General features: G+C 55.5%; 1 protein-coding gene across 1 annotated transcript in view; it reads left to right on the top strand.

Annotated features, from left to right (window-relative positions):
• The first annotated feature begins 3,172 nt into the window (after positions 1-3,172).
• Positions 3,173-11,290, top strand: part of CHERP (calcium homeostasis endoplasmic reticulum protein) — a 21,839-nt gene continuing 13,721 nt past the window's right edge. The window contains exons 1-6 of the mRNA XM_024767287.1: positions 3,173-3,308; positions 3,618-3,791; positions 7,784-7,968; positions 9,076-9,213; positions 9,474-9,625; positions 11,190-11,290. The exon at positions 11,190-11,290 is cut by the window's right edge and continues 3 nt beyond it. Of these exons, the coding sequence (XP_024623055.1) occupies positions 3,284-3,308; positions 3,618-3,791; positions 7,784-7,968; positions 9,076-9,213; positions 9,474-9,625; positions 11,190-11,290 (775 nt within the window). The 5' untranslated portion in view covers positions 3,173-3,283. The remainder of the gene's footprint in view (positions 3,309-3,617; positions 3,792-7,783; positions 7,969-9,075; positions 9,214-9,473; positions 9,626-11,189) is intronic.

Here is an 11,290-nt window from a genome sequence, read left to right as displayed (position 1 = left end):
ATTTTTTAAGTTAGAAAAAAATTATTAAAGCCAAAAAATTATCTAGACTATACAGATGTCAAAAAGAATGGGATAAAGAACAACTTCCAAAATATATCGCTGAGATATATAAAGGTGCTTGTGAATAGTTTATCTCTGAAAGGATACACAGGAGGCCGGACACAGCCGTTGCCTCTGGAGAGGATATATGCACTTCTTTCAAAACTGGCATACTGGGGCTTCCCTGGTGGCGCAGTGGTTGAGAGTCCGCCTGCCAATGCAGGGGACACGGGTTCGCGCCCCAGTCCAGGAAGATCCCACATACTGCGGAGTGGCTGGGCCCGTGAGCCGCTGAGCCTGTGCTCCGCAATGGGAGAGGCCACAACAGTGATGAGGCCACAACAGTGAGAGGCCCGCGTACCGAAAAAAAAAAAAAAAAAAAAAAAAAAAAAAAAAAAAAAAACTGGCATACTGTGCATATTATTTTGTAAACTGCTTTAAAAAAATATGCTAGAAACATTTCCCTTGTTACTAAATATTATCCCTTGATTCCGTCTGTGTACATGGTACTACAGGATGTGCTACAATTAACCAACCCCTATTGCTGCACATTAAATACTATCTTAATGGGATGAGTTTGCAGCGCACAACGGTGCACACGCTTCTAATCTAGGACGAATTCCTCACAGCGCATCTGCAGGACCGACGTGGGTATGCGTGTGGGCTTTAAGTTCTTTCCTTTTTGCTTGTTAGGTGGGCCCCTCAGCAAGTTCACCTCACCAAGGGGTGTGCATTTTACTTACTTACTTAAGAGTTTTGTTCCCAGGTCCTTGGAGACCATGTCGGTCTGCAGGAGCCTCTACTTCTAGCAACTCTCTCTGCTGCTTTCTCCTGACCAACGGATTCTGATTTGGCCCACTGAAAGGAGCCTGGGGGGAGGCCTTGTGATGCTTACATATCCAGTCTCAAACGGCATTTTAAACACTATGAGGTGAATGTATGATAGCATTAGTCATGGGTGTACAACCTTTCTGGTGGACAGTTGAGCAACGTCAGCATTAAAAGTGCAAACCCTTTGACCACAAGATCTACGTATACACTAAAACTTTTAATAGTGGTTTAAAAGTAGAACCAACTCAACAGACTCCATAGAGTCTGGCTTCAAAAAATTATGGTAAATCCACACCACATTGTTCTATGCAGTCATTAAAAATGACCAGATCTGTAACGTGTTTTGGTTCACAGATCCCGTTAAGAATCTGATAAGTGCTGTGTATCTTCAACTCACAAAAACGAGTGCTATCTCTGAAATCTATCCGTGATGGATCAGAAGTTAAAGCTTCTTGGTATAGTTCTTTACTGGCATGGAAAAAAAAAAAAAATCACACTATCCAGATTACTGAGCATTTACTAAACAGAACATTCCCCCTGCCTGGACTGTTCACATAGCTGGTTCCAGAGTGGGATCTCAGTGCAAACCTCACTGCCCAAGGGCCTTCTCAGATAACCCTATCGGTGTAGGCACCACCCTCCTCCCTTATCATGGTCTTAGCACCCTCTGTTTTCCTCAATAACACCTTTGAGATGATATATTTGTTTACTGATCTATGGGTCTCTCTGCCTACCCAGACCGTGGGCTCATGAGAGCAAGAACTTAGGTCTGACTTGTCATTGTTTCATCCACAAGCAACATCCAACCTGCCTTTTTTTTTGTTTTTGTTTTTTTGTGGTACGCGGGCCTCTCACTGTTGTGGCCTCTCCCGTTGCGGAGCACAGGCTCCGGGAGCGCAGGCTCAGCGGCCATGGCTCACGGGCCCAGCCGCTCCGCGGCATGTGGGATCTTCCAGGACCGGGGCACGAACACGCGTCCCCTGCATCGGCAGGCGGACTCTCAACCACTGCACCACCAGGAAGCCCCAACCTGCCTTTTTGTGAACCAAGAATGGTCTTTACAGGTGAACATTTGCAATCAATTGATGACAGGAAAGACTGACTTGGAATCCCCAGAAAAGCATTCCATTCTTCTCATTAGACCTAAATTATTTAAACTGTACTCAATTGCTATATTTTAAATTCCACCAATAAAAAGTGTTCTGGACATTTTTCTCTTTGGTTATATAAGCACTATATAATAGCCTCAATTTTGGCTCTTGGCCAGAAGAGCCTAAAATATTTGCTATCTGGCCCTTTATAGAAAACGTTTGCCAGCCTCTGGTCTAAGGCAATATCTGACATACAGGAGACAATCCATAAGCGTCAGAAGTTACGTAGCAACAAAAAAGAAATGTATCTAAAACACACAGATATATATTTTCATAAAATACAGAGGTATAGCCAACTGAAGTGTTAATGTTAACGACGAGAGTCACATTACGGGGCAAGTCCACAGTCTACATTTCCCTAATGTTTGCTGCGGCTTGTTAATTTTCCCCACAATTAGCATGCGTTAACTTTACCATCATCGTTTTGGATGCAACGTAAATGCATCTTGCAGGATGGCGCCCTGCCCTCTGGACGCGCAGTGTAGAAGGCCCAGCACCCGTAGGTCCTGGACGCTCACTCCTTCCCCGCTGCTTGAATGACTGCACAGAAGCCACGCGGGCCCCAAAGAGGCGCACTCAGTCCGAGGCCGGCGGGGGTGCGGGTGGGGTCCGCTCGCCCTAAAGTCTTCCGTATCAAAACGTTGGATCGAGGGAAAGAAATCGAGCGGGAGGCTCTTTTGAACCTCAATAAGCTCAGTTACATCCCCGCCAAGCCCATAGCCTCCCGGTTCTGCTTCTACCTCCGGGCGGACCCGGGAGCATGTGACAGGCGTCGCGGCCCAGGAGCCGCCCAGACGCACCTCACCTCGTATTTTCCTTACCGCCGCCCCGCGAGGAGGAAACAGGCCCTGACCGGGGCAGGAACACCCCAGGCCCCCTAGTCCCGCGGAGAACAAGGCCGGCCAAGCCTTCGGGTTGCAACGCTGAGCTGAGAAAACGCCCCGGCCACAGCTAACAGCCGCCCGCTCAGTTCTAGCAGTTCCTGGGCGTCGCGCGACAACAGCCCAATCCGCACATGCGCGGGAAAGCCCTTGCGCGTACACTTCTCTAGCCCCTCCTGCGCGCCCGGCCTCGCGCGGCTTCTTCCCTCCCGCCTTGTGCCCTACTTCCGGGGTTTCCCGGCGACGGCCGTAAGTGGCGGGCGGAAGCAGCCCGCGAGGCCAGCCGTAAAAGGCTCCCTCGCGCCACTTCCGGCCGGCTTCCGCAGACGGCCCTGGTGGGCGATCGAGTGGCGGTGGAGGACGTTCCCCGCGGCCGGAGCCATGGAGATGCCGCTGCCGCCAGATGGTGAGGCCCAGCCCGGGTTCGGGGGCCGTTTCTTTCTCCCCGGAATCCCTTGTTGACCCGCCCCGCCTTTCGAGGTCCCCGGGCCTAGGAGGGGGCGGGGCTCGGCCTCCCGGGTTCGCCTGCGGCCTCTCCCGCGGATCCCCGCATTCCCGGAGCGCTTCTGGCCCCTATCGGGACCCGTACAAGGGCGGCTGCTCCTGGGCCCACCCCTAGGGACCCCGGCCCCGCGGACGCGGGCCGGGAAGCCAGGGCCCCCGGATTTGGGCGGTCCTCGCTGACGCTCCGCGTGGCCTTTTCTCCGTCTTCCAGACCAGGAACTCCGAAATGTCATCGACAAGCTGGCCCAGTTCGTGGCCCGGAACGGTCCCGAGTTTGAAAAGATGACTATGGAGAAGCAGAAGGATAACCCGAAATTCTCGTTTCTGTTCGGAGGCGAGTTCTACAGTTACTACAAGTGCAAGTTGGCTCTAGAGCAGCAGCAGCGTGAGTCCTCTCCAGCTCTCAGGCCGCCCCCTCGAACGAATCCTTTCTCTGGTTCCAATTTCGGGCTCTGCCACAAAACGTCTTCTTTTGGGTCGCATGCTATTTCTCTGTGAAAATGAGTTGGTTCGTCCTTCACGATTCCTTCGGCTGTTCCCACAGCCCTGCGGCTGCAGGGTCCGAGTGTCATGGAGATCGAGGTTATCGATTCTCCTTCTGGGCTCCGGATCAGGGATTTCTGTTGTTTTGCAAACATGATGACTGAGATCAGCGAGTAGAGTGACTGCTTCAGTGTTTTCCAGGGAGGAAGTGATAGAAGCCGGACTGGGTGGGACCCTCCTGGCAGGTACCGTCCAGCCCCCTTTGCGGGCGCTCTGTCGGTCCAGCAAGGTTTTTGTGCATTTCAGATGGGTGCAGTCCAGATCAAAACTAATTGTCCTGTGGGCTTTAGTTCTTTGCAGCTGTTTATGTTCACTGGTTTGGGCTTCAAGGTTGCGGCTTGAAATTAAGGGAATTTAAGATGAGGTCAGTTGTCCTGGCTGGTCTTTGAATAACAGATAAATAGTCCTTGAGTTCACATCTGTATTGTTCAGTAGCAAACCCCTAGCTTCTAGATAACGTTGTGTTTCAGATTGCCAAGTAGGTGGACATTGAAAGGTGAATGCTCCCTGGACTCCAAGCTCCCTGAGGCCAACCAGACCTTGTTTGGGTCAGTGTTGTGCCCAATAGGTAGCAGGTAGTAGGTGATCGATGGTTTGTAAGACAGCAAAGGTACAGTGGCTTGAACAAGCACAGTGTGTTTTGAGAGCCGGGAGAGGAATCATAAGAGGCCTAGCATGGCTGGAGTGTAGATGTGTGTAGATGGGGGAGGGGGTTGATCTGGAGTGGGAAAGTTTCCGGGGGAAATTTTGGGTTTTCTTCCTTAATCCAGGGGTTCTTCTGGTGCCTGTTTAAGGTTTGAGATGAGGGTGGGGAAGATTTCAGGTTGTCTAGGCAAAATGTACCCATTTATGTGTTTCTGGAGCAGCCGTTCCTTAGCCCCAGCACGTCAACTTTAAAACCTCTGCTGTAGGCAGTGGGCAGCCACAAGGGAGGTTGAAACAAGGGAGAGGTGATTCGGGTTTGTGTGGCCTGCGTGGAGAACAGGCTGGAGGGAGCGTGAGTGGAGGCTGGGATGGCAGTTGGTGGTAAAGTCTGAATTGAGTCGGCGAGTTGAGTAAAGGGAGTGGGCTTGGGGACAGGTGGGGTTAAGGGGTAGAATCTGTGAACTGAAGCGCCAGTTGGATATTGATGCCGTTGGCATAACTGGGCAGGGGAGGATGGTGTTTGGGTTCGAGTGACCATGAGGTGAGAGCTGCTTCCCCTGCGAGGGGAGCCCACTCCCACCCTGAAAGTCAGAATTCGGGGGCTGCTTGGGACTTGGTGCCATAATCGGGGGAAGTTGGGGTGTTTCTAGCAGGGGAAGATCGGGACTCAGGAAATGCTTTCTGCAGGTAAGAATATCTCCGTTGCCATTAAAGTCCATGTCAGAGTTAGACACATGGAAACTGAGGAGCCAGGAGTGTTGGGATGGAAGCACGAGCCTTAGGAGGGGCTGGGAGGAGGGGGGCAAAAGCTCAGGGTGCCTGAAGCCCAGAGAAGGAGGGATTCTTGGAGCGGCCAGAAGTGAGGGTGCACAGCAGGGAGGGCTGGCTTACCAAGGACTTAGGAATTCTGGAAGCTTTGGGGAAGCTGTAGAAGGGTTTCAGAACTGTGTTCTGGAGCAGGGCTAGCCACTCTGTAGCCAGCCCTTCACCCTGGTGGTTTGAGAAGATTGAGTCCTGGGACCGCTTTAGGTTGGCGCCTCACAGACTCTGGTGAAGGACTGTTTTTTGTTTTTTTCTGATCTGTTGCAAAAAGTACAGTTTGGCAAAGTACAATAAAAATGTGCACGATGATGGGAGTTCCCTGGCGGTCCAGTGGTTAGGACTTTGCGCTTTCACTGCCAGGGCCCAGGTTCAGTCCCTGCTCGGGGTGCTAAGATCCCGAAAGTCACGTGGCATGACCAAGAAAAGAAAAAAATGGGGAAAAAAACATGCATCAATGAAACATCAAATTGCTGTAAAAGTGCCAAAACACTCCCTCGCCATTTCTGTGCTTGTCTAGTCTTGGCATCACCTGGGGCTGGCCCTTGAACCACACTTTGAGCAGCAGCACTACAGCCGCGGAGTAGAGAAGGAGAGGGGAGGCAGGACTGGATGCAGGGAAACCAGTTCCTGGGTTGATGCAGGTGACAGCAGAGTCATGGCAGTGATGGCGGGACACAGATAGATTGGCATGTGATCTAGGAGGGTGACTTGACTGTATGGGGCAGCTTGTTAGTGTAAAGTGCAAGGGAGAGAAAGGTGCATGAACCTTCTCACTTCTGCCTCGGGTACGTGGCGTAGCTGTGCCAGCCACGGATCAGAAGGGGAGCTTTGGAGGGGGTGGAACGCAGGGTGAGAGGGAACCCATGCCTGTTTGAGGTGCCTGTGGAAAGCAGTGGCTATTTGGTCTGTAATTAGACCCAAAGCTTGAGGAATCCAGGATGGCGATGATAGATTTAGGGGTCATAGAGTGCATTTTTGTAACTGCAGCCACAGGAAGATGTCATGTTCCCCTGGGGGCTTGCTCAGAGGAGGGGGCTTAATTCTCAGACCGGGCATCTCAGTATGTGAGGGTCGGATAGAGGAAGAAGGGGCCAAGGGGATGGCCACACTGGCCACGTGAGACAAGGAGCTGAGACGGGGCCATCAGGCTGAGTGGGGATGACCGCAGTGGCTTTGTGGGGGGGGGTGGGGGGGGCGGAGCCAGACCTCCGTGGGTTGAGATAAAGGGGAGATGAAGAATTGAAGATGAATCTTGGCTGTAAAATTGTTGAGAGCGGGGCATGGATGAAGAGGGAGCTTTTGAAGATCAAAGACTTGGGTGTGTTTAGATGTTGCTGGGGCAGAGTCAGTAAAGAGAGAAAATGAAGGAAGGAGAGCGAGAGGACACATTTCCTGAAGCAGCGTCTCTGGGAGGGTAGGATCCAGAGCGCAAGTCAGGGGGTGGGGGTGGTCCCATAAGGTGCCTTTGGTGAAGGCCTGCCTCAGACCTAAGCAGTGGTGGGCCCTGGATGACACCCTGCACCCCACCGTCCTTTTATGGCTTTGTCCAAAGGCTGGGCCCCCTTAGAGTGGGACTCAGAAGGGCTCCAGCAGAGCGTGGTCACGCTCAGACCAGCCGAGGCCCAAATGCAGAGGGGGAGGCCATCTTGTCCAGGGACCCTTCCCCCAAGTCCTCCCCTCCCGTCTCATCTGGCGAGGTTTGGGGCCAGCACCTGCCCAATGCAGTCTCCTGCTAGCGGGATAGGGCGTCCCACGTCGCCTCAATATGGATTGACCCTTGAATGCAGAGGAGTAGAGTCAGTGGAAGGAAGGCAAAGGGTGGGGTGTAGGGAGGCCACAGCATGTGTCGGGTGCTGCCGTGCTCCTGCCGTAGGGCCGCAGGTGCGTGGGTTTGCTGGTCGCCATCCAGAGGTCCAGTGGCTTTGCTGTCTTGAAAGGGGAGAGTAGACTGGGGGACGGCAGGTGTTAGAAATAGCTGCCGAGGTTGCTGGGGGTTGAGAGACTCCCTCGGGGAGGGGCTGTTTCTTCAGGCCCGGGCAAGGTGTGGAGAAGGTGGAGGGGGTGGGCTCAGGCTTCCTCTGGGCCGAAGGACAGTGGGCAAGGCTGGACGGTGTTGGCTAGCGAGTGGTGAGATGACGGTCTCAAAGGTCTCCGAGGAGAGGACGAGCAGGAAGGCAGAAGGGGTCCAGGGCTAGGCCCCATGATACAGGGCACGCATGGCGGTGGCACCTCGCAGGGGTCCTCTTCTGGGTGGTGAGTATAGGGAGGGGAGCCCCCGGGGCTCAGAGCTGCCCAAGAGGCGGCCTAGGGGATACCTGGACCCCAGCCACCTCCTCACAGGGGCCACCTCTCCTCCTCTCCTGCCAGTCATCTGCAAGCAGCAGGCCCCAGAGCTGGAAGCGGCCACGGCCCTGCCACCCCTGCCACAGCCCCCGCTGGCCCCCGCGGCACCCATCCCGCCAGCCCAGGGCACCCCATCCATGGACGAGCTCATCCAGCAGAGCCAGTGGAACCTGCAGCAGCAGGAGCAGCACCTGCTGGCCCTCAGACAGGTATGGGCCGGCTCCTCCCCTCCCCCGCCCCTCTGGACCTGAGGTGGGCACCCAGAGTTCACCCTCTGTGCCTCAGTTTTTGTATCTGTACATTGACACTAATACTCGGTGTCAGTGCTGAGGACGGGGATGTCCCCTTGTCCGGGGCTCGGCGCCTGACAGTCATTATCCCTCCAGTGCTGCCACCACCCATGTTGTGTTTAGCTTGACCCCGATGCTGGACACGGAGGTTGCTTCTCATCCAGTGAGGTCACTGCACGAGCTTTGATATCCACACACCCGTTGTGCTGGAGCAGATGTGACAAGTGAGACTGCACATTGGAAATTGTGTGACAGAGAATCCAGGTGGCCTCTGGTGCCACCGGCACCAGCTCCTGCTAGTTAGATCACCCCAAGCTGTTGTGGGGAAGGACCCTTTTGTCCCAATCCATCACAGTCTGGTACTTTGGCCAAATACAATAGGATAAGTTGCCAGAAACATAAGATGGATGAGAAGATATCTGAAACGCCAGCCCCAATTTTAGTACTGGAGTCAAGACGTAAGTTACGGTTGTATTTTTGAAAACAAAACGCTCCAGAATGCTTACCCTCAGTTTCCATACGGAGCTCGTCACAGACTGGGCAGTCTGGCTTCAGCCAGCCTTGGGCTGAGTGCCTGTCCCCCCAGCAGCACCGGGTCTCAGCCGTATCTCAGTTTGCCAACCTAACGGGCAGAAGTCTGGCGTCATGTTTAATTTCGGACTCCCTGGTTGCTGGTGAGGTTGTTCTGCTTTTATTTGACTGGTGACTATTTATATTTGTCCTCGCCATACCGTGTTCACACCCGCCGCTCATTTTTCTTTCTTTTTTTGGTGAATTGATGTGCAGAGGTTCCTTGTTCCTCTGGGTCTTAATCTTTCTGTCTGTCATCTCCGGGGAGACATTGTATCCCCCTGTATCTTGTCTGGCTTTATCCTCTGCCTGCTCTGCCTGTTACAGCCGTGACTTACAGATGCGTGTCTCAGGCTTTGGGCGTGAGTGTTGGGGGCAGGGCACTGATGGGCCAGCCTGGCTGGGCCTGGGCCAAGGTCCCTCCTCACACAGTCTCGGTCCCACTTGGCCTTCTAGGAGCAGGTGACAGCAGCCGTGGCCCACGCGGTGGAACAGCAGATGCAGAAGCTCCTGGAGGAGACCCAGCTGGACATGAACGAGTTTGACAACCTGTTGCAGCCCATCATCGACACCTGCACCAAAGATGCCATCTCGGTGAGGGTGGGGTGGGGCTGGGGGCGTGCTCCCAGAACCTGGTGCTCCTGACTAGGTGGGAGCTCCTGCAGCCAGTCTGGGCCAGGGCTGCTCTAGGGGCACCCCGTCTCCACATCCCCTTCCCGCATGAGCGCTTCCGTGGGCTCCCCCACCAAGAAAGGTGGAAGGCAGGCAGAGGCTATCCGACATTCCTAGGCGTCTGTACACACTTTGGCGTGGGGAAGGCCAGCCCCACTCACCCACCACCCTGGCTGTTTCAGGCTGGGAAGAACTGGATGTTCAGCAACGCCAAGTCCCCACCTCACTGCGAGCTGATGGCGGGCCACCTCCGGAACCGCATCACGGCCGACGGGGCACACTTCGAGCTGCGGCTGCACCTCATCTACTTGATCAATGATGTGCTGCACCACTGGTGAGGGCCCTGCCAGCTCCGCCTTCCCTCCTGCTCCTTCTCCCTCTCCCGGCCGACGCTCTGCGCTCCGGAGCCTGGCCTGTCCCGGGACTGGGAACCACTCTTCCGAAGACCCAGGGGGAGGGTCGGTCTGAGCCACAAGCCCTCCATCGGGAGGACAGCCACCCGCACCCCCCACCACCTCAGCCGCTACCCCAGACTCCTCGCCCCACCTGGGGCCACTGTCCCCTCACTCCTTGCTCTCAGGGCAGTTTCTGGGTGTTTTTTAGTGTCTCTGTCAGCTGCCAGCTCCCTTTCACTGACCTACGCACACCCCAGTCACCTGACTCTGCTCTGCTTCAGGAACCTTCCCATAGGGTCCCCCTGGCTAACCCTCTACCCCCCACCCTCACCCCCCAGCCCTCCTAAGGCCAGGCCAGTGTTTACTTCCACATGGCCTCTTCGGTGCCTTTTGACAAAGGTTAAGTTGAGAAACCAGATGCCTAGGCCAGAGACAGGGGAAAGCTCACGGTGCTAGTAAGGCTAGCCTGTAGCTGTGAAGACTGGCTGCCACATTTGTCTTTGAACTTGGCTAGCTGGGGGACAGCTCCTGTGAGGGCAGCAGACTCAGACCCAGGTCTTGCCCCTTCTGCCCACGTGCAGCTGGGCCCTGCCCCTCCCCGCTTCATGTGCCATGTGGGCGGTTCCGGTGTCACTCCGCGCTCCCTACATCACTTTCCCCTATTTCTCTGCCATTGGGAAATAAGTAGCTGTTCGGAACCTTGTCTGCCTCCTGCTCCGCCAGCCGCTCCGCTGACTCAGGGCAGATCTGCAGAGACAGCCCTGTTTCTGGCACTTCTCCAGCCACCCGCTTCCTGAGCCTCACTGTCTGGAAGCCCAGTGCGGCTCGCCCCGTCCTCCTGCCTGGGCTGCCCTCCCTCCCCCAACCTGGCTTCCCGGCCCCGGGCACTTGCTGCTCTCTCTGAGCTCCCTCTGGTGAGCTCGCCTCTGAGAGGGGTTCTAGCTGCCCACCTTCTTCCCCGGGCTCTGCCACCTCATTGTACAGCTGCGGGCCCTCCACACTCATTTATGCGGCGTGCCCCCTGAGAGGCCGCCTCATGCTGTCAGGCCTCAGGCTCCTAGGCATCTGGCAGCCCGCACACTCCCTCTGCCTCGTGGAAGGTGGGGTCCCAGCCCAGGTTTCCTCGTGCCTAGGGGGTGCCAAGTGAGGCTACATGGACAAGGCCCTGTACCCACAGCAACCCCAGCTCAGCCTTTGTGGGCAGCTGGGGCTCTCACAGGCCTGCGTCTGTCCATCCTCATGCCACCCTGGGAGAGAAGGGTTATCTTACTGATAAGGGGACCAGGGTGAGAGGCCTTGCTCTGAAAGTCCCCAGGCTGTGTTCTTTCCCTCCTCCCACTGCCGTCCATCCATGTTGTGGGGAGCCCAGCCCTTGTCCCAGCCGGGTTGGGGGCCCGTGTCCCAAGAAGGCAGAGGGTGCTGTGGCTGGAGCCGCGATGGTAACGGGCGCGTGGCCGGGTCCCGCCCCAGGGCCCTGACGCGCGGAAGGTCTCTCCCTCACAGCCAGCGCAAGCAGGCCCGGGAGCTGCTGGCCGCCCTGCAGAAGGTCGTGGTGCCCATCTACTGTACCAGCTTCTTGGCCGTGGAGGAGGACAAGCAGCAGA

This window comes from Neophocaena asiaeorientalis, unplaced genomic scaffold (assembly GCF_003031525.2).
Source record: "Neophocaena asiaeorientalis asiaeorientalis breed wild unplaced genomic scaffold, Neophocaena_asiaeorientalis_V1.1 scaffold87, whole genome shotgun sequence".
In the NCBI taxonomy this organism is placed as follows: Eukaryota; Metazoa; Chordata; class Mammalia; order Artiodactyla; family Phocoenidae; genus Neophocaena; species Neophocaena asiaeorientalis.
This window is presented reverse-complemented; position numbering and strand designations above follow the sequence as displayed.